Here is a 26,989-nt window from a genome sequence, read left to right on the forward strand (position 1 = left end):
TTAAATAACAAAATAAGGGCAGGTGGGTTTTCTGGCAGTCACTCCTCGGTTCCTACTCTCCTATTATGACACACTTTCCTCCCAGAGTTCCTCACCTCCAACTCGAGAGCACCCACCAAAGTAGGAAACGTGTCTCAACCGGCCCTTCTCCGTTTGTGTACTGTTCACTCGGGGTCTGCGGGGGAACGTTAGAAGCACGACCTCACTGGTTTTGGGGGGGAAGCCCGGCACAGTGAGGCCCTCGAGGGAGCCCCTTCCCATCCTTGGGTCCCAGGGAATGATGCCCACTCCGGCCTGGGTCTACGGCCCAAGATGGGATGTGCCAGGATCTCACAGTAAGGGGCAGGAGGGACCAAAGATCTTCCTGGATCTGCTACCTCAGGCTAGCGAGGAGGGGCAGCTGGGTCTGCTCTGTGCAGAGTCCCTCTTAACTAGGCAAGGTTGGCTTGAGCACAGGAAGACTAGTCCTAAAGACGCCTTTAGGAAAGTGGAATTGTGGGATCTGAGGGCGAGCTCGAGCCATCCGATCCAGACACGGGATCCGGGATCCGGGATCTCACTGCTGCCTAGGAAAGCCTTCCTTGGCTAAGGCAGCAAGGAAAGAGAATGCCCAGCTGGAAGGGATCAGAGTGAACTTTTCAGGCCTGAGATCATCAGAGTTGAGGGTTGAGGCGGGCGATAATTGAATTCTGTGTCATCCTAATATTTTCAGTGGTAAATGCAACACATGTTCAGTTTTCATTTACTTCCTCTCCTTCGCCATATGAAAATTCCTGTTTCTGTGGCACCTCTGAGCTTGGTAAAAGCCCTTAGATATTTATCCCTGGCACCTTTGATGGGTGCACGCGCTCATCTCGAGCTCACCAAAGAATGAGCAAGCAGAAACAGCAGCTTCAATATTGACTTCCAACTGTCATACGTGCGTGTAAACCCTTCCCTTCTGCCTCAGAGTTGTGGGATTCCAAGGCAGGAGAGCACCAAGGGCTAGGCAAAGGGGGAGAAGTGACTTGTCCAGGGTCACCCAGCTAGGAAGGGTCTGAGGCCTCATTGAACCCAGGACCTCCCCTCTGCAGGCTTGCCTCTATCCACTGAGCCACCCAGCTGCCCACTCCTAATTTCTATTTACTTAACAATGCCTTGCAGACAGGGTGATAGTCCTCCACAAGCAGCCACTCCCACGGAAGCTGGAGAATGAAATATTGAGGAGCGAGCTGGGTGCCTTGGGAGCTCTCCCGTAACAGAATAGTCTGATGAGAATTCTTGGGCTTCCTTCCATGGCCCATCCTCCGGGAGGCGAGCTAATGAAGCGATCCAGTTACCCAACAATTCACAGGAAGTGACTGTCTTTTGGTTCCAGCTTCCCTCATCTCTTGAAGATGGCGAAGCCCATCTTCAGCATTTAATTAGGGAAATGGAGAGACGCCCCGAGCCAGGGTTGTGGCTGTGTGAGTGGAGCAAAGCGGCCAAGAGGCTGCGCAGGAGGAAGGGCAGGATTGGGAGATGGACCGGATGTGTAGAGCTGAGTGCCTGGGAGAAAGGCAGCAACCTCAGAGGGAAGTTTGGAAGGTGGCGTTTGTGGGTGGAAATGTTGGGTATGAGAAGAGAATGTTTGGGAGGTCCAAGAGGCGGATGGAGATACCCAGCCAGCGCAGGGAAGAGCCTGGGCCTAGATATCATAAACAGATAGGATCACTGATCCATGGGCGCCGATGCAATCACCAAGTGATAGTCCACTCAGGAAAGATGGGGATGCAAAGGGGGGGAGGGAGTGTGACCCTGGGCAAGTCACTTAACTCCAGTTACCCTTGCCACTCTTCTTGTCTTAGAATTGATACTAAGAAAGTAGGGAGTTTAAAAAAATGAAAATTCATACGAGGAAAATGGCACAGAAGCAAAATGCCTTTGGGGACACAAGTGTACTTGTAACAACTTGAAAGGGAGCAGCAAGGGGATAGAGAGCCAGGCCTAGAGATGGGAGACCCTGGGATCCAATCTGACCTCAGACATTTCCTCGCTGTGTGACCCTGGGCAAGTCACTTAACCCAACTGCCTAGTCCTTACTGCTCTTCTGCCTTGGAACTGATACACAGTCTCTAATAAAATAAACAACATGCTGGAGTCAAAATCCAAGTTATGGGACAAGATTGACATCATTGCACACGAAATTTCTTCCCATTTTAAGTTCAACCAAAATATTACATGAAGTTTAAAAGATGGCGGCACTTCCCAGCAAAGCAACAGAATAATCCCTTCAACAAGGCTCAACAGAGACTTGATTCTGTTATGAACAAATAATGGCTTTTAATTGGATGAAGAAGGGAAGGCGGATGGCGGTTCTAGGCTTGGATCTGTATCTGAATGAAAACTGTGAGGACAAAATCTGTTCCCTTTTCCTAGCTAATCTTTGAAAACTAGCTGTAGGAACACTAGGTTAAACTGTGCCATAACTCCGTTGGGACGGCATTTGATGCCAACAAATTGTTTCCCACAATAGATGTCACACAAACCTCTCAATGACACTGTCCAAATCCATCTTCTGCATTTTCCTCACTGTTTGTTCCTCATGCCTCAACATTTTAAAAAGGGACAAGTGGCCCTTTTAGAAGTGAGTTTAAATGAAAAATATTCTTTCCTCCAACTCCAGGAAGGCAGCCTGGGTGCACTGCCCAACATTTCCAGTTTTTGCAAAGGTCTTCTCCTACAAACCCCTCATTTTACAGATGAGGAAACAAGCCCAGAGAGAAATGTCTTGGTCACGTGCGCATGATAAGAAGGGATGGGATTTCAGCTCAGGTTCTCTGATTCACCTAATCAAAAATCCTTAAGTCTCATGAGAGGGGAGAAAACTAGGAGGCTTGGGGAGGCCTCTGTGGTGGTTGGGAGTACCTAAGGCAGCTCTTTAAGAAAGAGGGAGGCAGTTGCAGGCATTGAGATGTTCAACAGAGATCAGAACCAAATCAGGGTTCAAATCTTGCCTCAGATACTTGAATGTGTGACCCTGGGAAAGTCATTTAACCCCAACTGCCTAGCTCTTACCATTCTTCAGCCTTTGAATTAACACCTGGTACCATTATAAGATAGAAGCTAAGGGTTAAGAAAAAAAATACAGCAGCAAGAAGCTCTAAGACATCTGGTTGGAGGTAGATTTTCCAAACAAACTTCATTAAAATGGAATTGTAAAAATGAACCTTTCATACAGTTAATACCAATTTAATGGCGGATTTGAGTCAAAGCTTTTTATTTTAAAAAATGTGCCTTTTCTTTTAGCACCCAATTAAATGCTGATGCTTATCTGTCAATAATATAATTTACATAAAACACTAAAACTATCAACAGCCTTGGCAAAACCCCCCCAAAGCATATGTAAAGCCAACCTATGATTGATGTTATCAACAGTATGTGAAAAATGAGGGATTTTCGAACAACACAACCTAATCTGGGCTGACCATGGAAGGTATTTCTTTTGGTCACGCCACAAAAACTCACAATCCAAAACCCTACAGCCATTGCCCTCCATTACCTCCCCCCCCCCCCCCCAACACTCTCTGAAAGGGAGCCATGAAGTTGTTGTTGGACGTAACTCAGCTTTCCACCAACATTCTTCCTTGGTGGTTCAGATGTGACTTTATAACAATCCGGGAGTAAATCTACATCCCCTCCAGCGTTTGATGTGTCATCCTGAGATGGGGAAGTCAAGGTCTTTTCGAAGCCTCTCAGATAAACACAACAGACGAGACAGTCAGTGAGATACCGAATCCCACCAATGATCCCCTTCCAGGTATCAGGCTTTTGGAATTCCTCCGAGCAGCTGACTGTAAGGCAATTCTGACTCCGCTACGTGCTGACAAACGCTTGGTGTGCCTGCAATGTCAAGGACCCGGGAGCTCTCCCCAACAGCCAGAACCCACTTGGGGCCACCATTAACTGTTACTGCTAACAAATGCTTCATCTTTTCAATAACCAAATGAAGTTCTTTACATTTACATAGGCTATTTCTTCTGGAAAATACACTGCAATTCCTTCAACAGGCCTGTTTTCCAAGACTGCAACTTGGTTCAGAAGTGGCTAGAACCTAAGCCCAGTTTGGCATAATCTCTAAGCACGGAGGCACAGCTGACTCTTAAGCCAGGCTAAAGCATTGGAGTAAAACTTGTATGAAGGTCCACACAATTTTTCTGATTAACCTCCCTTAATTCTAGTGCCTTTCCTCTAAGATTATCTCCAATTTACCCTAGCGTGTCTACCTGGCTGTAGGCATGTTTGTCTCCTTTGTTAGACTATGTGCTACCATAGAGTAGGGACTACTTTGGGCCTTTCTTTGAATTCCTAATCCATTACTGCAAGGCCTGGCACATAGTAGGTGCTTAATAAATGCTTAGTGACTTGGCTTGATTATTATCAGAAAAGAGTCACATATCTAAGTTTTGGGGAATTTATTATGACTTTCTAAATTTTTAATCATTTTCATAAATAAATGCTCTGCTATTAATTACAGATCTTTAAGATTAAAAAGTCACAAACCCAATTATATATTTTATCATTTTATTAGGAATAATTTCAAGTGGGTTATGAAGAAACTAATTCATTATTGAGTTTGATGAATTTTCCAAAATCTCTTAATGAAGATATGTTCACCAATAAACAATAAAACATCAGCTGAACTGTCATACACTGGGCGAAAAGTCAGGCTGATGCCCAAAGCAACATGCAACATAAAAAAGATACACTATAAAGGAAGACAATCTGCTGAGTAGGAAAAGCCACTTCAGTAGCAACTTTTTGCCACCAGCACAGAATTATCCAAATCCAAATCACACCAAGAGAAGCTGGGCTGGTTAATAAAAAAAGGTTCCAATGGCCTTCTGTGCAGGAAGTCTGAAGAGTGTTTTAGAGCATTTTCTTGGCTGGCAGCAGTAGTATTAGAAAGTCTTTTTGGCAAGGGAGAGAAATAAATACAAATGGAATGCTACATTTTGAAGTCAGCAGACTGTCCAAGGAATGACATAAGGTATCAGTAAAGTAGCAAGGGGAAACTTTAAAACATTATTTATTGGGACTCAAAAAAACATCCAAAACATATTCATTTAAAGGTTGTCACAATAGCTATGTCCAGGCATTTAGGCCAAGGAAGTAAAATCAGAAGAGTACACTTTTTTTCCAAGTTAAGGAGAATCTTTTTTTTTTTAAATCCAAGTATAACTGCTATAATAGCAACATTAAACTTGGTAAACAATAATTGGCAACAAAATAAGTTTAAATGCTGTAAAATCCTGCCCAAACCAGTTCCAAGATACCATTTAATAACCAAGATGCAAATTAATTTTCTTGTAACAAGCCTAGACCCAAATCTATCAAACATGTCCTTGGTTAGTTATCCAGTTGGATTTAACGTTTTGAGAGCTCATTTGACAGCCAGTCAAGGCCCTCGTACAGACCGGTTCCTTGTGTAGCACAGGTAGCCTGAACATACCACTGTGAAAAAAGAACAGAAAAAAACCCAATTAATATGAGAAAACAGTCTATTAAACTTTAGAAATAAACTTCTAAATCAGAACAAAGCAAGAAAATGGATTGCCAAGAAAAAGCATTCTATGGATTCATGTCAATTAGCATAAAACACAGAAGATATGGAAAAGTGCTAAAGGCAAACTATCCCAAGAAGGTAAATACAAATATTTGTATAAGCTAAATAATGCTTCTGGCACATCCTCAATTCCCGATCTCTGTCTAGGAGCACAACCAAAACTAAACAAGAAGATTACAGCCACCAATCTCACTGATGCCTCAACCCATAAAAATGGGAGGATAGATGGGGACTGGACTAGACAATCTAAAATTCTGACCATTTGCACTTTTCATAGTTTTGGTTTGAGTTAGGATATAAGACAACATATTTCTCCTTCCCTCTAACGTTGCTGTGTGACTTTGGGCCTCAATGTGCCCATCTATGAAAGAGAAGTTGGATTAAACAGATTTTAGTTGAGAAAAGGAAAACTGACAGGGAGGTAAAGAAACCTCGATCATAAGATGAAAAGCACAGAACAGAAAATTAGATTTACACATCCAGTTGCAATCCAAAGACATCGAGCTGCAAATCTGGCCCTAGCTTTTACGTCTCCCCCAAATATCACAAGATTCAAGCTATCAAAATAAATACAAAGATAAGACGTGTGTGTGTGTGTGTGTGTGTGTGTGTGTGTGTGTGTGTGTGTGTGTGTGTGTGTGTGTGTGTGTGTGGAGGGTTTTGGTTTTTGTTTTGTCTGTTTTTTGCTTCTCTAAAAGGTTTTAAGGGTTTCAAAAGGAATGAAAAAATGACAGTAATATAAAAGTCAACAAAGCAATTCTTTAACAGTAAATAAAACTGGCAGAACAAGACAGCCAAGTGCAATCTGCCTGCTTCGGGAGAGCGCACTAAGAGGGGGTTCTGGAAGGGAGCTCTGCCACCTCAGCAGGGTCAAGTCAAAGAAAACAAGCAGGGGTGGAACCAGCTTCAGGTTATCCTAAGTCACAAGAGAGCCATTTCCAAGAAGCTCTTGATGCTGTCCTGTTTAGTTGGGACTGTGGGGTAGGTCCCCACTAATGCTGGCCAAAGAGCCTCCATCATCAGTCCTCCCCAGTGGCGTGAGGCACTTACAGTTCTGTTGCGAAGGGACTGCAGGCCTAGTTTATCTGTCATTTCGCTGATCGCCATGGCATTGGGCAGATCCTGCTTGTTTGCAAAGAGCAGCAGCACAGCATCCCGCAATTCATCTTCCTGAAGCTGGAAAAATGAGATAAAATTCAATTTCCATCATTCCTTCCTTTGCTCCCACCTCACAGAAGCCCTGTTGAGCTGCCACCCCCTCTGCACACCTTTCACACTGACAGCCTGGGGTGGGGGGCAGGTGGTTCCCCCAAATAAACTGCTAACTACTTGAGGGCAAGGGTCATCGCGTGCCTCGCAGTGGCCTGGCAAAGGATTAACAAACACTCTGAACAAATGGCACATATCCAGCACCTGTACTTGGCAGCCACAGAGGAACAAAATGATGGGGAGTGGGGGGGGGGGGGGGTAGCAGGGGGGCACTTAAGGGTTCAATTCTTCCCTGGCAAACCCAATGCAAAATCATCCTAAGTGACAGAGCAGCGCGGACCCTGCTTCATTGTCCAGCCCATCTCCCATGCCAACCAAAGAAAGGGAGGGCAGGGGTCCAAGGTCTAGCAAATGCCCGTGAGTGCTGTCTCCTTTCCTTCAGACCTCTCCACTTATTTTCAGCCACCAGCTAAGGAGCTACCCCAGCCAAGCAGGATGGGAAATCAGTCCCTCCTTAAAACCAGGCCCATATGCCTTTGGGGCCCTGGCTAAGGGCAAAGTTCCTGATAGAAATTTACAGATGAAAGGAGGAATTATCAGGCTTCAAAGAGGCACAGAAAAGCTGCCATCTTCTCTTCAGATGGGTCAGGAGGGACTGGACCAAAGTACTCAGACATGACCAATGGCAAGAGAAGGGCCTCTTCGCTCACCTGTGCCATTACATGACAGCAAAAGCAACAAGTACAAGTGAGCTGAGGCTGACAGCTGGCCCTGGAGGGACTTCATGGAGTTTGGTTCCTTCATCTCTAAAAGGAGCCTGTTACTTGATTCCCCAACATTTCTTCCAGCACTAAAATTCAGTCTGACTCCAAAATGAACATGTTATTATCATCACTGCTTGATGGAACCCACTTAGCTGCTTCACCCTGAAAATCTATCTAGTTGAATACATCAGTTTAAATGGGAAGATCTTACCATTTTCTGCAGCTCTTCAGCACCTTCTTGAATTCTCTCACGATCATTACTATCTACCACAAAAATAAGACCCTGGAAAGGAAAATAAGTCTGTTGAACTACTTTAGGCAAGTTTAAAGGAATCACTGAGTAAACAAGCTAAAAGACACATATTTCTCTATCAGGATTTTAAAGTGAATGATTCCAAATAGAACTTGTACCTAAAACTCATGCTAAATCTACTGCAAAATAGTAAAATTGAGTAGTTTAATGCACTGAATCCTTTCCCTGACTTCTCTTCAACTTTTCATGAAAGTGGCTACAAGAATTCAAAAAGCAAGACAAAACCAAAGCACATCTAAACAGTCATGTCTGATGATTTAATTGATAGTTGGCTCACACTTAAATACATGAAGAAAATAATAATTTTAAAAACACAAATCAAAGCAGAAATGCTTTAAAAACAAAATTAAGAGCCCTAATAATATAATTTACATTCCTAGAACAATTTGTGGTTTAGAAAATGCATCTCCGAAGACAATGCTGAGAAGTGCCCAATGTGAGTAGCTCAGAAGGTCAAATAGTTTCTCATAAATGTGAACCAGAACTTGGAACACTAGTGCCAGTTACTTTTCCTCTCGCCAAGACAGAAAAGAGAAGGACTTTGGGGACAAGAGAAATCTGAGGATACCCTGAAAGTTGGGAAGTTTCTCCAAGATACAAGTGGGTGAATCAGTCCCTGTCAGTAAGATGTATTTTATCGAAAACATGCTCTCAAGTCTTTGGAAGGATCTGCCTTCTGCATTCCCATCAATATGCTTGTTCAGAGACTTGAACTTGTTAGCATGCCTTGGTTCAAGACGCTATTGGTCATGGTCATGTTAGCCTAGATATCAAATGTCCCAAAGAAATGACAAGGGGTATATCTGGCACCATCATTCATGATCAAGCTGTCCATCATTCTGTGAGGCCTGGACCATAAGACTGGGAAAGCTAACCCAGGACGCTGCAAGGCAAGTCCTTGTGCCTCTAATGCCTGACCTAAGAGTATCCCCCATCATCTCAGCTCCTGTGCCTGATCAGAGAATGGATGCCTTCAGCTAAACTGATACCCTGGGGAAACAAACCTAAACTCTGACCTCTGGAAAGAGACCAATCGCTAAGAGGAATTCCCTGTTGTTGTTCAATTATGTCCAACACTTCATGACTCCATTTGGGATTCTTTTGGGCAGATACTGGAATGAGTGGTCATTTCTGTTTCCACATCTTTTTATGATTTTTTAAGCTCTTACCTTCTGTTTTAGAATCAATATTATTATTGAGTGATAGTAAAGGCTAGGCAATGTGGATCAAGTGACTAGTCCAGGTTCACACAGCAAGTTAGTATGTGAGGTCATATTTGAACCCAGGATCTTCTGTCTCTAGGCCTGGCTTGAAACCCAATGGGCCACCTACTTGCCCTCTTTTTCAGTTCATTTTACAAATGAGGAAACTGAGTCAAACAGTTAAGCAACTTGCCCAGAATTATACAGCTATTAAGTCTCTGAGGCCAGATCCAAACTTGGAAACATCAACCTTCCTGACTCTACACCCAGCACCACTCTATCCACTGAACTACCTATCAACATTTTTGAAATTCACTGACCATCTTGTAAAGCCCATCCAAAGAACCTGCTTGGGCAGGTGGTGTGACTATTACATCAGTGTTTACATATAAGAAAAAGTAAAAGGTTTCTGCCTTGAAGCCAATACACAGTATTGACTCCAAGATGGAAGGTAAGGGTTTAAAACAAAAAGAAAAAAAAGAAAAAGAAAAAAGAAAAGGGAACTGTACCTGAAATAAAAGTTAACTGAAATCCTAACACCCGAGCAGAGGCTGGAATAAAGATCCTCTAAGTAAGGTGTTCTTTGTCATTTTGTTAAGCCATTTAAAACTAAGGCTTCAAAAAAAGACTTAACCATCATTGCTTAATTGATAGACAAGATCTGGACAATTCTTGGATGAAGAAATCAAAGCCATATATAGGCATATAAAAATGCTCTAAATCACTGCTTAGAGAAATGCAAACCAAAACAATGCTAAGTTATTATCTCACACCTTTCAGATTGGTTAAAATGACAAATGTTGGAGATGTGGAAAAAAGGGGGAAAACACACTGTTGGTGGAACTATGAACTGATCCAATCATTTTGGAGAGCAATTTGGAATTATGCCTAGAGATCATAAAACAATAGTATTGCTGGGTTTGTTTCCCAAGGAGATCAGGGAAAAGGGGGAAAAGCCTTTTATGTTCCAAAATGTTTATAGCAGCTCTCCTCATGATGGCAAAGAATTGGAAATTGAGGGGATGTCCATAAAATGGAGAATGGCTAAACAAACTGTGGTTGATTACTACTGTACCATAAGAAGTAATGAACAGATTCATTTTTCAAAAACTTGGAAAGAACTACATGATGAAAGTAAAACATGTAGAATGAAGAGAGAACTATATCCAAGTATAAATGTAACAAATGAAGAATAACTTGTGAATGTTACCTCCAGAGAATGAACTAAAAAATGGAAACATGAAAGACATAATCTATATATACACATATATCTATTTGCCAGATGATGCCTTTGTCATTGTGGGGAGGGGAGAAGCTGAGATACTTGGAAATAAATTCTTTTAATAAAAAAAAAAGTGAGAAATTATATTAAGAATGCTTCTACAATCTCAGACTATATTATAAAGCAGTGGTCACCAAAACAATCTGGTACTGGCTAAGAGACAGAAAGGAGGATCAGTGGAATAGACTGGGGGCAAGCAACCTCAGCAAGACAGTATATGACAAACCCAAAGATCCCAGCTTTTGGGACAAAAATCCACTATTCGATAAAAACTGTTGGGAAAATTGGAGGACAGTGTGGGAGAGATTAGGTTTAGGCCAACACCTCACACCCTACACCAAGATAAATTCAAAATGGGTGAATGACTTGAACATAAAGAAGGAAACTATAAGAAAATTAGGCGAACACAGAATAGTACACATGTCAGACCTTTGGGAAGGGAAAGACTTCAAAACCAAGCAAGAATTAGAAAAGAGTTACAAAATGCAAAATAAATAATCTGGAATACATCAAATTAAAAAGGTTTTGTACAAACAAAACCAATGTAACCAAAATCAGAAGGGTAGCAACAAATTGGGAAACAATCTTCATAAAAACCTCTGACAAAAGTTTAATTACTCAAATTTACAAAGAACTAAATCAATTGTACAAAAAATCAAGCCATTCTCCAATTGACAAATGGGCAAGGGACATGAACAGGCAGTTCTCAGCCAAAGAAATCAAAACTATTATTAATAAGCACATGAAGAAGTGTTCTAAATCTCTTATAATCAGAAAGATGCAAATCAAAACAATTCTGAGGTATCACCTCACACCTAGCAGATTGGCTAACATGACAGCTATGGAAAGTAATAAATGCTGGAGGGGATGTGGCAAAGTCAGGAGATTAATGCATTGTTGGTGGAGTTGTGAACTGATCCAGCCATTCTGGAGGGCAATTTGGAACTATGCCCAAAGGGTGATAAAAGACTGTCTGCCCTTTGATCCAGCCATAGCACTGCTGGGCTTGTACCCCAAAGAGATAATAAGGAAAAAGACTTGTACAAGAATATTCATAGCTGCGCTCTTTGTGGTGGCCAAAAATTGGAAAACAAGGGGATGTCCTTCAATTGGGGAATGGCTGAACAAACTGTGGTATATGTTGGTGATAGAATATTATTGTGCTAAAAGGAATAATAAAGTGGAGGAATTCCATGGAGACTGGAACAACCTCCAGGAAGTGATGCAGAGTGAAAGGAGTAGAACCAGGAAAACATTGTACACAGAGACTGATACACTGTGGTACAATCGAAGGTGATGGATTTCTCCATTAGTGTCAATGCAATGTCCCTGAACAATCTGCAGGGATCTAAAAATACTATCCACAAGCAGAGGATAAACTGTGGGAGTAAAAACACCGATGAAAAGCAACTGCTTGACTACAGGGTTGGAGGGGATATGACTGAGGAGAGACTCTAAATGAACACTCTAATGCAAATACCAACAACAGGGAAATGAGTTCGAGTCAAGAACACATGTGATAACCAGTGGAATCGTGTGTCGGCTATGGGAGAGGGAAAGTTGGGGGGATGGGGGGGCGGGGAGGAAAAGAAAATGATCTTTGTTTCCAGTGAATAACGTTTGGAAATGACCAAATAAAATAATGTTTAAAATTAAAAAAAAAATTAAAGGAAAAAAAAAAGAATGCTTCTACAAAAGAAAAAAAAGCAAAAAAAATTTACCTATCTTGATTCCTTTGAATTATTAAGGACCAGAAAATTCCCAAAGATAATACCTCTCCCTGAAATCCCCAAAAGTTATTTATAAATATAACTAGCATTGAAAAAAGGAAAGATAAGCTAAAAAAAGTTATTTTTTTCAAATAGGATATGCTGGGGAATAAATGATCCATATTCTATTACTCTTCTAATATTAGAGTTCAAAGAATCTGGACTCAGCTTGAGTTTAGAACATCATATGGTATGCAAAGAGAAAGAATGGTATCTCTCTAAAGCTGTTGTGACTACAGACAGCCTGATAGTCCACATAGCTAAGAATTGGAGGAAGAGCCTCTATCACCAAAATTAGCAAGGGACTACTCAGTACAAGTTGACAAGTTGATAAACCTCATGTGCAGAGTGTGCAACAGGAAAGTGTCTAAGCACAATTTCCAGAGAGCAATGCAGTAGCAGAGCAAATGTTAAGAAAGCATAGACATCCTGACACCCAGAACTTTCATCACTACTTTACTACTTTGATTGTAAAAAAAAAAAAGCTCTGAATTCCATTCCTGCTCCCATCTCTTTTTTCCTCTCTGAAGCCAGCCTCCTCAGCTTCCACCTCCCCTCTAGAACAGCCTCTGAATTCCCCATTCTAATCTTTCATTGGTCTTCCTCTCATTCCTTCAATCTATTTGCTATCAAGAAAACATGGCTCCCTGATAAGACACTGGCTTCCCTCTCTAGAATGAGGTACAACTCACTGTTTCTCCAATATATCAAGACAGAAGGAATCCACATAACCCTTGCTATCATTGCCCTCCCATCCACATACTTTTTAATTTTTAAAGGAAGCACTATTGCATTCCATATTAAATGGTACATAATTAAAATTTCAATGAAAAAAATTTTAATCCATCCAAATTTTCCTTTTGGTTTTTCTTATTCCCTTTCCCTCTCTCCTCCCATTCATCTTGTGTCTCCTCCTACCTGCTCCAATCTATTCCTCCTTTTCCTTGGCAATATTCCTCGATTCCTTGGCAAGTTTTGGATCAGAAGATAACAACACATAATTTGGTGGATGTTTTACATTTTCTTAACATGTACATCCTCCAAAAGATTTTAAGTTCTTACGGGGCAGAGATGGTTTCATTCTTGCCTTTGTATCTTCTACACCAGTAGGGTGTCTTTCCTATAGGTGGTGAGTAATAAATATTTTTGGAATCTAGCTAGACTTTAAAATGGTTGATATTTTCCCCCCATTGTAGGAAGTTGTACAGCTATTCAAATCCATTAGTTGTATTACTCCTGAAGCAACAGTAAGTTCTATTTGTTTCAGAGAAACATTTGGAATGCCAGCTGAAGAAGATGCCACAATGTCTACTCATGCCTAGTAACATGGTACAGGCAGAACAAGGATTAAGGTTGTATTCCTCCTGTTCATCTCGCAGAAATTTCTGAGGCGTTCCCTTATTTCTGGCCGTGCTATGATGTCCTCCAGCATGTCACTTGCTATTCATTTTTAATTCCAAACCTTCTTTATATGGAATGTTTACTCGCATCCCACAGGCTTCTCAAAGATCTCACTGCCAGGATCACACCCTCCCCATGTCGGGGCCTTTTATATACACACTGACATCTCCAGTTCACCCCCAATTCCCACCTTCACTTCACTCAGCTCCAACTGACCACAGTAAGAATCAGTCTGTGAATTTCGCCATCTACCACAGCTGTTCTCTCCACACGTCCCAGAAATCTGCATTCCCAGGATCCTGTGACCAAAGGTCTCTATTTCCTCTATCTCCTTCTGCCCGGCTCCTCAATGTTCTCTTCTTGGGGTAGCCTCACATTTCCCCACCTCCACGCTCTGGCCTAACTTTGCCTCTACGGTCTTGGCCTTATGGTTTCCAAGTCAATGTGGGTAATCAGAAGGTTGGAATAAGAGGTAAGGCTGGAATAGTCCAATTGTGGCAGCACCTCTTGGGCCTTGGTCCCCACTCTACCCATCCCACAAGTAAGCCAAGTAAAAATTGCCTCTTGTTGGTACTAAATGATGATTCACACATGCAGACAGCTTTCTTTCCAACAACCTTTCTGGGTCATGAATCAAAGTACCTTCATTTTCCAAATGAAATGTGAGAATAAAGTTAAGGGTTCGCGTCAGATCACGAAGCGAATAACTGTCAGAGCCAAGTCTTAAGCTCAGACACAGGATGTCAATAAACACAGAGCAAGTGTCTACCGTGTTCCAAACATTATGACATTGTCTTTCCACCTACAATTGTGTTTATTGGCCCTTCCCTAGAGAGAAACCATGTTACTCAAAATGCAATCCTGAGAGGAATTTAAGCTCTTGGAGAAAGTAGTAATAGGGAATATTTTTACTAAAGCAATCTATAATGCAAGGTAGTCTCTCCACATTCCAAGTGCTACAGATACCCCAATGACTAAAAGTGCTTTTATATCTGAAGCACTTGTGGTGGGCCTTGGAGAATAGGCACAAAGGCAGACTCCCGGGAGGAAAGAACATGAAGAGGTTTGGCTCTGGATCACTGCAAGACCCAAGCATCCTCTTGGTAGGGGGAAATTCTCTCCATGAAGACTAGAAATAAAATGGTTTCAGAATGGGATGAGGGAAAAGAGTCACAAAATCTCATGTTTCAAAATATAGATATATTGTTTCCTCTTTGGCTACAAAGCAAGGGAAGAACACTGGATCCCGTGCTGCAGCCCAGGAATTTGTTAATGGCCAATGGTAAACTAAGGCCAAATAGAGATGAATTATGATTAGGCTATGAAAATATACAAGGACTTATGATAGCAAACTGTTCCAGAGCTTTGAACAAGTCCTAGCCTAATTCCACAGCAAGGAAATCAGAAACAAGTATTCTATTTAGGTGTGAGTATGAGAACAAAATTAGATTTGGCTATGATTGATAGGAATTGGTAAGAAAAAAGGAAGTTGAAAATACCTTAGGTCTTCTCTAAAAGTCTAATCTGTTTGAATCATTGAGAAGTCTAGCATTTGGTAACTAATTATTACTACGCACTTAATATTAATAATTATTTAAGCTATACTATTTTAATTCCTTTTAATTGAAGAGAAGGAGAAGAAGGGCACCTTCCTTCCAGGAGAATGATAGTACCCAATACTCCTTGACCAGAAGTACCTGCTTCCCACTGCAGAATACCCCACTCCAAGATATAAGTTTTGAGGCGAGGATGTGCCGAAACAGAAGGAAACCAACTCATGTACACAAACTACCAGTCATTTGACCGTTTCTCTGGATAAAAACCTTAATTTCTTGGGCCCAGACCTGTGAATGTGTCTATCGTAAGGAGAAAGCTGCAGGTGGCTGGTCAATGCCTTGGAAAGCCAATGCTCTGGGCCGATCGGAGGCTATCGCTGGCCCTGGGTCCTCACCAGAGGCCGGGGGCTACTCAGCCAGGATGCATTGGAGGCAGGCCCTGAGCCCAAATTGTTCTGACTGTCCATCATACCTACTACTGCTCTTCAGCCTCAGGTTAAATATAGTTCAATGCACACAGCTGCTCCAACTACCTGGTTAGCAACACCCCAACTTCTGACCTTGCTTGACTATAGCTGATTACAATTATGTCATCCCATGTACCTCCCACAGATGGAAGGGCTCTGAGGACACTTTCATTCCAACTTGCTCATTTTGCAGATGAGGAAACTGAGGCCCAGGGAGGGTTTGTGATTTTCCAGGCATCACATAGAAGTGACACACAGAATGTGAATGCAGGATTTCATGGGAAGAGCAAAGACCTTTGCACAAGTAAGTTCTCAATCAACACTATCAAATTAAGTTCTCTGACAACATTTTGTCGAGTGTAATGAAAAGTTAAAAGGCCTAAAGTTCCCCTTGGCTATTTCATAATGGTGTAACAACAACAACTATCATCCCTGTCTTACAGGGGAGGAAAGTGAGGCTGGGAGAGATTTTGAGGGACTTGCCCAAGGTCATACCTACTAGTAGGCATCTAAGGCAGGATTCCAACCCAGGCCTTCTTGACCCAAGGCTAGCTCTCAATCCACTCTGCCACCTCAAAGTCACATGTTAATGATCTTCCCCACACAGGTCCTCTGCCCCTGAAAGGTTAGCTCTTAAAGGTTTCCCTGTGTCACTTCCCAGTCATATCCACCATTTCTAAAACTCCCCCAGCTTCCCTTGATATGCTGGGTTTCTTCATTATAACAACAGCAAAGGGGCAGCTAGATAGCACAGTGAATAGAGGAAGGCCTGGAAGGTCTAGAATTGGAAGGATCTGGGTTCAAATCTGGCCTCAGACACATCATGGCTATGTGACCCTAAGCAAGTCACTTAAACCTCCACTGCCTAGCCCTTACTGCACTTCTGCCTTAGAACCAAGACTTCACATCAACTCTAAGATGGACGGTAAGGGTACTTTAAAAACAGAAGCTACTTGAAGGCAGAGAATGTCTTGTTTATCTTTGTATCCCCTAGTGATCAGCACTATGCCTGGCCGCAGCAAGTGATGAATAAATGCTCTCTGTGGCAGCAGTGCTTGAACGGCTCTGATGACAGAGCCGTCAGCTCACCCCAAGATTTGCCTCAAGCTAATGGACTACAACAAAGAGGGGAACACACAAAGCAACAAAATGCTGACCATTACATACCACAAGGAATGGTAAAAAAAACAACCCACAACACCACAGTAATTACAGCAAGCTTCTGAACCATCACATACCGTCAATGTTGTTGAGTTTTAAAGAAAACTGTATCTGATGAAATTAAAAGGCTTAATTTTGTGTCCAGTACCTGAAAATACAATTTAACTCTAGGTAATTACCTCTACTGTGTAACTTTCTAAGCTAAGACTGAAAGTCAGTGAAGTAAGGATAGTGACAAGCGGAGGCCAATTCATACTCTGGGGCCCAAAACACCTTGGGATCACTTTGTCAAGTGTCTTCTCCAGGCCAAATTTAGTCCATGTTGGCATGAAGAAGGGACCGCCCAGGGACCCGCAAGTAGAGATAAGAGGGATGCTAACTCATGTGTTAAGAAACAACTTCTAATACATGTATATGTATATAGTTACTATATGGCAATAATACATAGGAATATCAGTATCCTACCTGTGTGTTTTGGAAGTAATGCCTCCAAAGAGGTCTAATTTTATCTTGACCACCAACATCCCAGACTGTGAAACAAATGTTTTTATATTCTACTGTTTCCACATTAAAACCTAAGAGGGAAAAAAACAGTAATAAGAGTTATGTAAACAGATTAATACAATCCACTGTTGCTATGTTCTTTATAAATTCTAATGAATATTTAGCATCTTTCAAAATTAAGAACTTGATTACAACAGTAGTGACTTAGCAATAAGTTGTTTTACTCCAATTTCAAAAAGCTCTTTACAGATTAGAATCAAACATGATTTTCCTTACCAATAGTAGGAATGGTGGTGACTATCTCCCCTAACTTCAGCTTGTACAAAATAGTTGTCTTGCCAGCAGCATCCAAACCAACTAGAGAAATGAAAATAGGTATTAATTAGATCCTAATCTGAAGTACAAACTACAAATATTTTACAAATATCCTAAAAGAACCTGAAGCTTTTCCTTAAAAAGTAAAATATAAGCATTTCAGAAATAAATGTAAAAATCAGAAGTGGTTTTCTACATTCTTTTTGAACTCTAGACAAAACCCATTTCAACTAAAGAGAATATTTTCTATTAGAAGAATTATCCAGAGATTTAACTTCTTATAACAGTCATAGCAAATATAAAAAACTAATTATGAGGATGGACTATAAACTAACCAAAAAACATCACCTCTACTTGGTTAGTATTAAAAAGGTGCAGGGCGTAGGAAAGAGGATCTAAGGGCAAAAATGATCTCTGTTTGCCTAAATATTTTCTTCCCAATGTAAGCTAAAAGAGCCAACCTGGTGTGGTAGGAAGGCCTGTGTTGAGGTTCTGTACCATAGATGACTACTTGGGTGACTCTGGGCAAGCCCAGGAAGTACTTTGGATATCAGCTTCCGCGCCAATAAAATGAAGTTGGATTTAATGGCCTGTAAGAACATTCAGCACTTAGCACAGTAACAGTCTCATGCCTAATATACTAAACCCTTAATAAATGTTTGTTGATCAACTCTCTACAGGTCACTTCCAGCTCTGCAATTATAAAGAATGCTCTTCTTGCCCTTCAAAATGAGATAATTATAGGCCTGTTTTAAAGCTTGAAAGGTAAAACACTAAAAGAGCAGGTCATATTTTTACAGTACGTAAAAAATGTCTTATATTTCCTTTACCAAAAATGCTAGTTTGTTCAGGTGTGACAAGCTACTTCTTTACAAAAAAAAAAAAAAACCAAGGCCAAGGGGTAAAGTGACCCCTCCAAGCTACCAGGCCATTTGTAGCAGTCTGAGAAGATATGTGGCTCTCAGTCCCTAGAGGACACTAGAATGCATCACTTGAAGGACGTGCACTAAGAGGGGCAGCTTTCTTGCTGGTGACAGACCCCACAATAAATGAACAAATGAATAAAAGGCAGGCTGTTTTCTTGGTCTGAGTGGTCACTGACCTATTACTACAGAAGGCATGTAGACAAGAAATCACAAACTCCTACTCGTCCTTTCCTTGCCAAATATACATACTACAGTTTATTTAGAGCATCTGAAGCCTCGCTCTGGCCACAGAACTGGCTAAAATTTGCAGCAGCAAAGAAAAATACCAGTTAACTGTTTACAAGAACAACAAAACAAAATGCATATATATAAGGACAAGTCTGGAGACGAAAAATTTTAAACATCAATTCCCTGGAGCATGCATTTAATGAGTGATCAATCACGCACAATGATCTTAACTTTTTGAGATAATGAAATATCGAATTTCCCCATCTGGTTTTTGTTGTATTTACTTAAGACTCAAACAAACTGAAATGACGATTTTCTCACTAAAGTCCAATTTGGCAAAAGGAGTCCAAGCTGTCAATTCAAAAATTGGTTCTAATCACTATACTATTACTCATTTCATCCATTACCTCAAGTATAAAATAAAATTTCAATTTTCTTTCAAAAAAGTACTCAATGAGTAGCACATTTGGACTCAATGGGGCATAGTGGGGGTGTCAGAAAGGAGGGCGGAGAGCCCAAGATTTTATCATCATAAGGAAATCCCAGCATTGAACTCTCTCCCCCACGAAGATAAGGAATTTATGATCTTTAAAAGTTAGAGATTACGAAACTTGCCCAGGGTTCACAGAGCCAGCACGTATCAGAACATGACATTACTGAACTTAATTCTTGAACCTAGAAGTCTCTAGGCATCATCAAACTGCCTCTCTCATGAACTGATTACTAAATGTAGTATTAGATGACTGATTCTTTCTGCAAAAAAATTCCATTTTTTAAACTTTCTCTTTCCTTATTCATCAGGCATTATGGCTTCTACTTTTAAAGAACCTATACTACTCTTTCTACCATGACTATTGTTGATTTTTGCCCTACCTTCAAGTATGCCAAACAAATTTAGACATTTTTAAAAGAGAGAATTTTTATAACTTGTAAAGTAAAACTAAAATAGCTCAGTTCCCTTAAGCAGATTCACCAGGACCACAAGGGAGCTCCAATTTCTGATGGAGCTAAATTATCTCTTAATATCTGGCATCCCCAGTAGTGGTAGTAGGGAATAAGGAACCCCTGCCATACTGAAAGGGAGCCTAGTGACCAAAGTCCAAAGTGACTTTATTCAAAATTTAAAATGGAAGCAAAATTCACTTATGGCCATCACCCAATGCCATCAAGTTAAATTATAAGTCATGTCTGCCATTAAAAAGTTGCCCTCAGGCAACTGGACCAGGAGATATATTATACAATTTATGTTAAACTAACAAAATTCTGTTCATTATTTTTTAAAATTAGTTGAATTTTATTGATGCTTCTTACTTTTTTCAATACTGTCATTTCCAGATATATTTGACTCCCAAAGAAGCCTCCCTTATGGCAAAGAAAAACATTTAAACAAAACTGACCCACTGACAGCATCTAACAGCATGCACCAGCAGTCCTGACTTCCTCCTCCTTTCTGGGACCAAGCCTGGTTGTTATCATAGGCTTACTTTTGGCATTCTCTAGTTTACCTTACTTGGGTATTTGTAAATGATTGTTTACTCTGCATCAGTTCTTACAAATCTTTCAGTTTCTCTGAATTTCTCTTATAAAATTCAGGTACATTTTCATCCCAATTTGTTAAGTTGCTTTACTTTGCTTCTAGTTTTTGCTATATGTTCTGACCAATATAGTATCCATAGGGCCCAGACCATCTTCCTCCTTGAGGGGTGAACTAAGTCAAAAGGCCTCGGCTCCACAGAATTCATGACTTTTCTTACACAGCTAATTACTTTTGCAAATAGATCAGATTGTAAAATCATTTTGCTCAGGATCCTTAAGAAGCACTGTTAACATAAAAAGCGGTTGGGTTAAGAATTAGTATCTATTAAATACCAAAATAGGCATTTAAAAAATGACAATTAAATTTTAGTATTTTGTAACAAGAACACAAAATAACGGGATTGTTAAAAGCCACCTAAAAAGTACAATCATGAAACTGCTTCAGGTACCTATAGTTTCTCCTGAGATGGGCTCTCTAATATACAGCATTAACTGATATACAACTTAATTAATTAGGACACAAATAAGTGGTATTCTAATTCATTTGTGCTATCCATTTAATAATGAATTTCCTTAATGTTGCCTCAATCTGTAAGAGGATCCAAGAAAAGTAAACAACCATTAATTATTCAGAAGGAGGAAAGGTTTTTAAAGTTTTAAAAATATTAACGTTGGACAAAATGGATATATTATGAAATTACTAATTTCTATTTCTATGGTAGTTGATATATAAAAATTGTGTGCATAAAGATAGAATTTCTACATAAAACAAACAATTCAGTGCTATGATAGAATCAAGATTTGAGAAATTCAGAAATTGTATATAACATCTTGAACCTGCCTGGACTTTTCAGAGGTGCTAATTAGCAGCAAAATGATCAAAAGATCCTTTCTTCTTGGCTTATGACACTCTCATTAGAAAAACTGAATTACCCAAAACATTTTATAATACTTTATGCTCCAAGTGCTTTGCTTCCAATGTAGTATGCAGTAGGACTTGTGCTGGGATCTACACATTCAAATCTGCCTGTACCCAAAGGGATCCAGGTCAGAAACAGCTACTGGCACACAAGCACCCAGGGGGAAGGTGGCACCTTCCAAGCCAGATGCCCTTTATCTACATGACTACACTAAGGACAACATTTCAACTCTAAGGAGCCCAAAATCATGACACTTAGCAAGTTCTACCTCCTACTTGAAAATGGCAATGTTTCAAAAATGCCCCCAAGCCAAAGCAAATATTGATTTCTCAGACAAAGTGTTATGGGGACAAATATTTAGGTTAATGTTGAGTTGAGTGATTTTTTTTAAATGCACTGACAGAACTTGAAAAAGAAATCCACTTCTGCCAGTCCAGAACTTCTCCAGACTAGACAAGAATCTCAGTTTCCTACTCCTCAGCAAAAACTTACCTTATATTCTGAAGTTTTTGCTATCACTTCTTTTACTTCTTAAAGTATAAAAATCTGCTATCTCAATGCAAAAAGAAAACCTTCCAAAATGTCTACAATAGCTTGTTATGAATCTCATCAAACAGCAAAGTGGAGTTCTGGAGACCTGGGCTGCTTGGGACTCTGGATGAGTCACTTGTCCTCCACTGGGTCTCAGCTGCCCTATGATAACACCAGGGAGACTGGTTCTTGAGGAGATCCCTATTGAAATCCTGCTCAACATGAAGCAACTTCATGTTCCTCAATACTTGGAGAATGTGTAGTCCTGTTGGCAGGGGGTGTTACCTTCCATTCACAAAACTCACAAGGTCCTCGGTAACTCCCATTCAATAGAATGCAAGCTCTCTGAGGGCAGGGACTGTTTTTTGTATCCCCAACACAAAACATTTGTGTTCTTGCATGCCGGTGTGTATATACGCATGCATGGCAAATAATCTTTGTTGAATGAAGAAATGCCATGTTCAATATTCTTTAATTATACAAATTAGAGAAATATTCCACCAAAAGAAAAACTGTAGGATCACACATTAAAAAAACCTAAATGGGGGCAGCTGGGTAGCTCAGTGGCTTGAGAGCCAGGCCTAGAGACAGGAGGTCCTAGGTTCAAATCTGGCCTCAGACACTTCCCAGCTGTGTGACCATGGGCAAGTCACTTGACCCCCATTGCCTAGCCTTTACCACTCTTCTGCCTTGGAGCCAATACACAGTATTGACTCCAAGATGGAAGGTAAGGGTTTAAAAAAAAACAAAAAAACTTTCATCTCTGGAGAAACATTATTCAGTACTATTATTCAGTATTAAGTACTACATGTAATAGAATCAGGACCATAGGTAAGGGTTTGTAGAACAGATGGATGATCTGAGGGAAGTTGCTTCCCTTATCTGTTTGTCCATCTATAAAATGCAGGAATTGGGTTAGATAACCTCTAAGGTGCATTCCAATTCTAAAAGCATAATCCTATGACCTCTGAGGCTACTTCCAGGAAGGCCTTTGTTCAAATACAGTTCTAGACACTAGCTGGGTAACCTCAGTAAGGTAAAGTCAATTCACTGCTATGTGCCTCAGTTTCTTCATCTATAAAATGGGGATAACAATACGACTTAACTTCCAGGTTTGTGCTGAGGAGCAAATGAGAATTTGTATTCCAAAAAGCTTGTATTGGCATTGTTTTGATAAAAGAATCACTAAACTAGGTCTTATGTATGTAGAGACAGTTTAGCAGTCAAGTTTAAGACAGCATTATAAAATTATCTGTCAATTTCCAATTTAGACCTTAGAAATCAGAAATCCAAATTAGGGACAAATCACCTTCTAGACAAATTCATGTATCATTCATCTGAACAATTTCTCCCTTGTAATGACTGCACTTTGCTTTGGCAGTTTAGTTGGCATGAAATACTTTAAAGGAGTATAAAGGAATTGTGATAAATTAAATATTTTTTTCTTCTAACTACTGAAAATTATTTAAAGGCAAAAGGCAGAAAGTAGAGAACTCTTAAAAGACATTTCTATAATCGTCTGGTAATTCAGTTATCATAACTCTATATTCCTAATGACCTTTTAAAAAAGGAAATACTGGCTCAAGATGTCTGAGGGTTACCAAACAAAGGAACAGGTGGAACCACTTGCAGGGCACATTGTGTTTACCATGTGCAAAATCATGCCCTTTTAATTATTGTCAGGTTTCAGGAGGGGAAGTAGCTTCATCAGGTTCTCTCATCCTAGCTACAATGTGAATTTTAGGGCAAAACCTCCATTTTCAAACACAACACACACAAAAAATACACCTTTATATAACTTTAATATATTTGAATTGAAAGGTATGTTAGGGGCAGCCAAGTGGTTGGTAGATAGTGAGCCAGGTCTGGAAAAGGGATATTCTGGGTTCAAATGTGACCCTGGGCAAGTCATTTCATCCCAATTACCTACTCCTTACTTCTCTTCTACCTTGGAATGGATGTCTGGTATCAATTCTAAGATGGAAAGTAAGGTTAAAAAAAAAAGGTATTGAATAGTCTTGGACATAAAAATGGTTTTAAATCAAATGATCATGATAACCAGCAGAAGAACAATGGAAGAGCAGAAAACCTACAAGAAACTTTAAGTTAAATTTAGAACCAAAAGTGCTTTTAATCTGAGAAAGAGATAAGTTGGCAATGTGAGTAGTTGGCATTTCTATACCTCTAAAACACCTTTTACATGCTTTCTCACATGACAGTAGATATATCAACTTTCCTCAATATCCTGCTCCTCTTGCTTTCAAACCAGGATTTTCACAATTCTCCAGAATAGCACACTCCAAAACAAAGTCCCTTTAGCTGAGCAAACAGCAACTAAGACACTGACAGACCACTGAATTCATTTTCTATGGGTTCTTAAATAAAATGACCCATCCATATTATTTTTTGTCACAAGAATATAATCAAGTGTAATTTACTATGTTTAATGTAAAGGTCAAAAATGAAATTACAGTTCAAAGTCCTTTCAGATTCCTAATCTCATTCCAGGTTGCCAGATTTCAAGTTGTGCTATTTCAGGGGCAGCTCACCATAGCCCAACAGATAAAGCCCCTGGCCTGGAGTTGGGAGGACATGGGCTCAAATCAGACCTCAGACACTTACTAGCTATGTGACCCTGGGCAAGTCATTTAACTCCAACTGCCTGGCCCTTGGTGCTTCAGTCTTAGAATTGATACTAAGACAGAAGGGTTTTTTAAAAAGATAAAATAAAAATAGTAAAGTTGTGCTGCTTCATAGTAACAAAAACTGAAAACTAGGCAAAGGATAAACAAATGGGAGTACATGAATGTAATGAATTTACTCCCTCCTGAAAAAGTACAAATATGAAGAGAAACATGAGAAAGGTAAAAAAAAAACCCGAAAGCAGAACCAGAAGGCCAAAATATGTAATTACTTCAGTAATATAAATGAAGGAATTTGGGGCTGAACCTTTGATTTCATCAGTATCGGAAAGTCCCAACGAGTAAACTCCCTATCAGTGCAGGCCAGACCTGAGTGAGAGCTAGGGCACTGAGAGGTCTTAAGTAACTTGAACCTGGGACAATCTGACTTCAAGGCAAGTTCTTTATCCACAAAGCCATCATCACATACAAATGACAGCCAACACTAAAATGTATCAGAACTAAGATTTTACATACACACACACACCTCCAGAGAATCAATGAGGATAGAGATGGTAGATTCCAAGTATAGGTTTTTTGCATGTGCTAATCAACTTATTTAAAGTGTTTTTTCTCAGTACTAAGAAAAAGCTAAGAAAGGAGAGGTTACAGGGAAATGGCCAATAAATAGTTTAAATGAAAAACATCAGTAAGTTTTGTTGTTCTTTTAAAAGTTGTGCTGTATGGAAACAGGGATACAAACACTCAAATGAAAAATGCATATAAACTCTGAGATCTCACAAGCAAAATCTGAAAAATAAAAATTAACTTTGAAAAAGGAAGTCATCTGATTTCCAACATATCTTTAACTGTCACTAAATAACTTGTGTGCACAAAGAATTAAGTTCAGGAATAAGAAAAAAAGAGAACTCAACTTTACGTCAAACTTAGGTGGACCTACTTTGTTACTAGAATACCCTTTTTAAAGTTTATTTTTAAAATTCTGATGGCACCATACTAATCGCACCAAAACCATTTTTTCTAGTTGATATACCGAAAATTTAGTAATTTTCAACACTTGCAGTTCATTCTAATCCTTTTTATTCTCAGAGTTAATATGGAGGAAATGAACTCTACCCTGGGAAGAGTCGCTTCCCAGCACACACATACAAGACACCACTTTGCCTGTATTTGAGGAAAGCCACACTTAGAAAAGCACTGTCAACTCAGGGAAGCAACTTTCCTACCCAGCCCACTTGGCCTCGAGTGGCTCAGAAAGTTCACTCTGTGAATCCCAGTCTACGAGTCAAAAAGCATCTCTCCAGCCCTACTACGTGCCCAGCCCGGCTGGAGGCACAAAGAAAGGCTGTGGCGAGTCCCTGCCCTCAGGGCGCTCCCAGTCTAACGGCCAGCAAGCACCATACCAAAGGAAAGTCGAGGCAAGGCCCCGAAGCCGAGAAGTCTGATGCAGATCGCAGCTCTTCTGCCTTTAGCAGTGCGACCTTAGGGAAGTCACTGGACTTCTCCGGCCTCAGTTTCCACACCGCCCCCGGGCCCCTCCCAACTCCAAGTCGAGGATAGGACGAAGTGAAGTTGGTCGTTTGGGGCCATAGGAAGGGTCAGCCCGCTCCCTACACCACCCCATCGCGACTCAAGCCATCCCCGGGGGGGGGGAGGATTCCGCTGCCCCGGGATGGGGGGCGAAAACCCGAGCCCTGGCACGCCCCCACTAAGAGGGATCCCAAAGGTCGGGGGCCCTAGCCTTGTAGCGCGCACATTACTGGGGGTCCGGGCAGGCCGCCCCCCGCCCCTCGCCCGGCCTCGCACCAGGCCCCCGCCAGGGCCTCACCCATCAGGATGCGCATCTGCTTCTTGCCGAAGAGGCGGGAGAAAAGCGATGAGATGGTGAGACCCATGGCGGCAGTGGCGGCGGAGACGGGCCGGGGGCGGCGAGCGCGGACGGGGACGGACGGGGGCGGCGGGCCCCGCGGCCTGGGAGGCGCTGTTCAAGGCTTCCGTTCGGAGGGTGGCCCCGGTGCGGCCTCGGTCTGGCTTTCGGGCGGCGGGCACCGGCAGCGGCTCGGTGGGCACTCGGAGGAGCTAGGACGCTCGCGCTCGACGGCTTGCGTTCGGGCTTTGCCACGTCACGCGGCGGCGGCGACCGCGAATTTAGGGTGGCGGCGGCGGCTCCAACGCGGACAGAATCGCGTCATCACTCCCAACCCCCTCTTCCTCCGCCCTCTTTTCCTGCCGGCCCGGAGCCACTGCGCCGGCGCCGAATGGGAGGAGGCGGGGCCGAAAAGCCAGGGGAGGAAGTGATGACAAGAGGCTCGCCTCAAGGCCCGCCCTACGCCGCGCCGAGACCAATTGGGTGTGCAGGTGGTTCTGTGCCGCCCCCCTCCACGTCCTCCGTTTTAATCAGCTGTATACGATTTCGCAGTTTCCGTTCCGTGGCATCTTGGGAAATGGAGTAAACCTTCGCCGCCCCGCCCATCAAGGGCGCGGCCACTTATTGTGGTGGCAGAGCCTACTCTGCATCGCTCCAGGCCCGCCCAGTTTGTCATGTGACCAGAAGCTTGGGCTTGGGGAGAGGCCACTTCTTCTACAGGAAGTAGTACTGGGGCCAAAGTTCGTCCGAGGGCTGGGGCTAGTTTCGTGTGTCCTTCCGGACTTCCTCGTTGAGGCCACGCAGCTTCCTTC

The 26,989-nt window shown here is 41.5% G+C and overlaps 1 protein-coding gene across 2 annotated transcripts; it reads right to left on the reverse strand.

Moving 5' to 3' along the window:
* Window positions 1-4,528: 4,528 nt before the first annotated feature.
* On the reverse strand, window positions 4,529-26,700 carry ARF4 (ADP ribosylation factor 4). 2 transcript variants are annotated; one of them, XM_001362258.5, is made up of 6 exons: window positions 26,139-26,700; window positions 17,489-17,569; window positions 17,174-17,283; window positions 7,769-7,840; window positions 6,635-6,760; window positions 4,529-5,472 (listed from the first exon to the last, which is right to left on the reverse strand). In XM_001362258.5, exons 1-6 carry the CDS (start codon window positions 26,203-26,205, stop codon window positions 5,386-5,388), a joined length of 543 nt encoding a protein of 180 aa, XP_001362295.1. In that variant the 5' UTR covers window positions 26,206-26,700; the 3' UTR covers window positions 4,529-5,385. The 2 variants fall into 2 exon arrangements, with proteins under 2 accessions (XP_001362295.1, XP_056660256.1); XM_056804278.1 differs by having other exon boundaries at window positions 4,529-6,760; window positions 26,139-26,568.
* Window positions 26,701-26,989: the final 289 nt, after the last annotated feature.

The sequence above is a fragment of the Monodelphis domestica genome, chromosome 7 (genome assembly GCF_027887165.1).
Source record: "Monodelphis domestica isolate mMonDom1 chromosome 7, mMonDom1.pri, whole genome shotgun sequence".
Lineage (NCBI taxonomy): Eukaryota > Metazoa > Chordata > Mammalia > Didelphimorphia > Didelphidae > Monodelphis > Monodelphis domestica.

Coding starts and splice junctions, on each gene's coding strand:
- ARF4 (XM_056804278.1), bottom strand. CDS start 26,205: ATGGGTCTCACCATCTCATCGCTTTTCTCCCGCCTCTTCGGCAAGAAG. Junction 17,570..26,138: donor GCAGATGCGCATCCTGATGG/GTGAGGCCCTGG, acceptor TCATTTCTCTAG/TTGGTTTGGATGCTGCTGGC. Junction 17,284..17,488: donor CACCACCATTCCTACTATTG/GTAAGGAAAATC, acceptor TTTCCCTCTTAG/GTTTTAATGTGGAAACAGTA.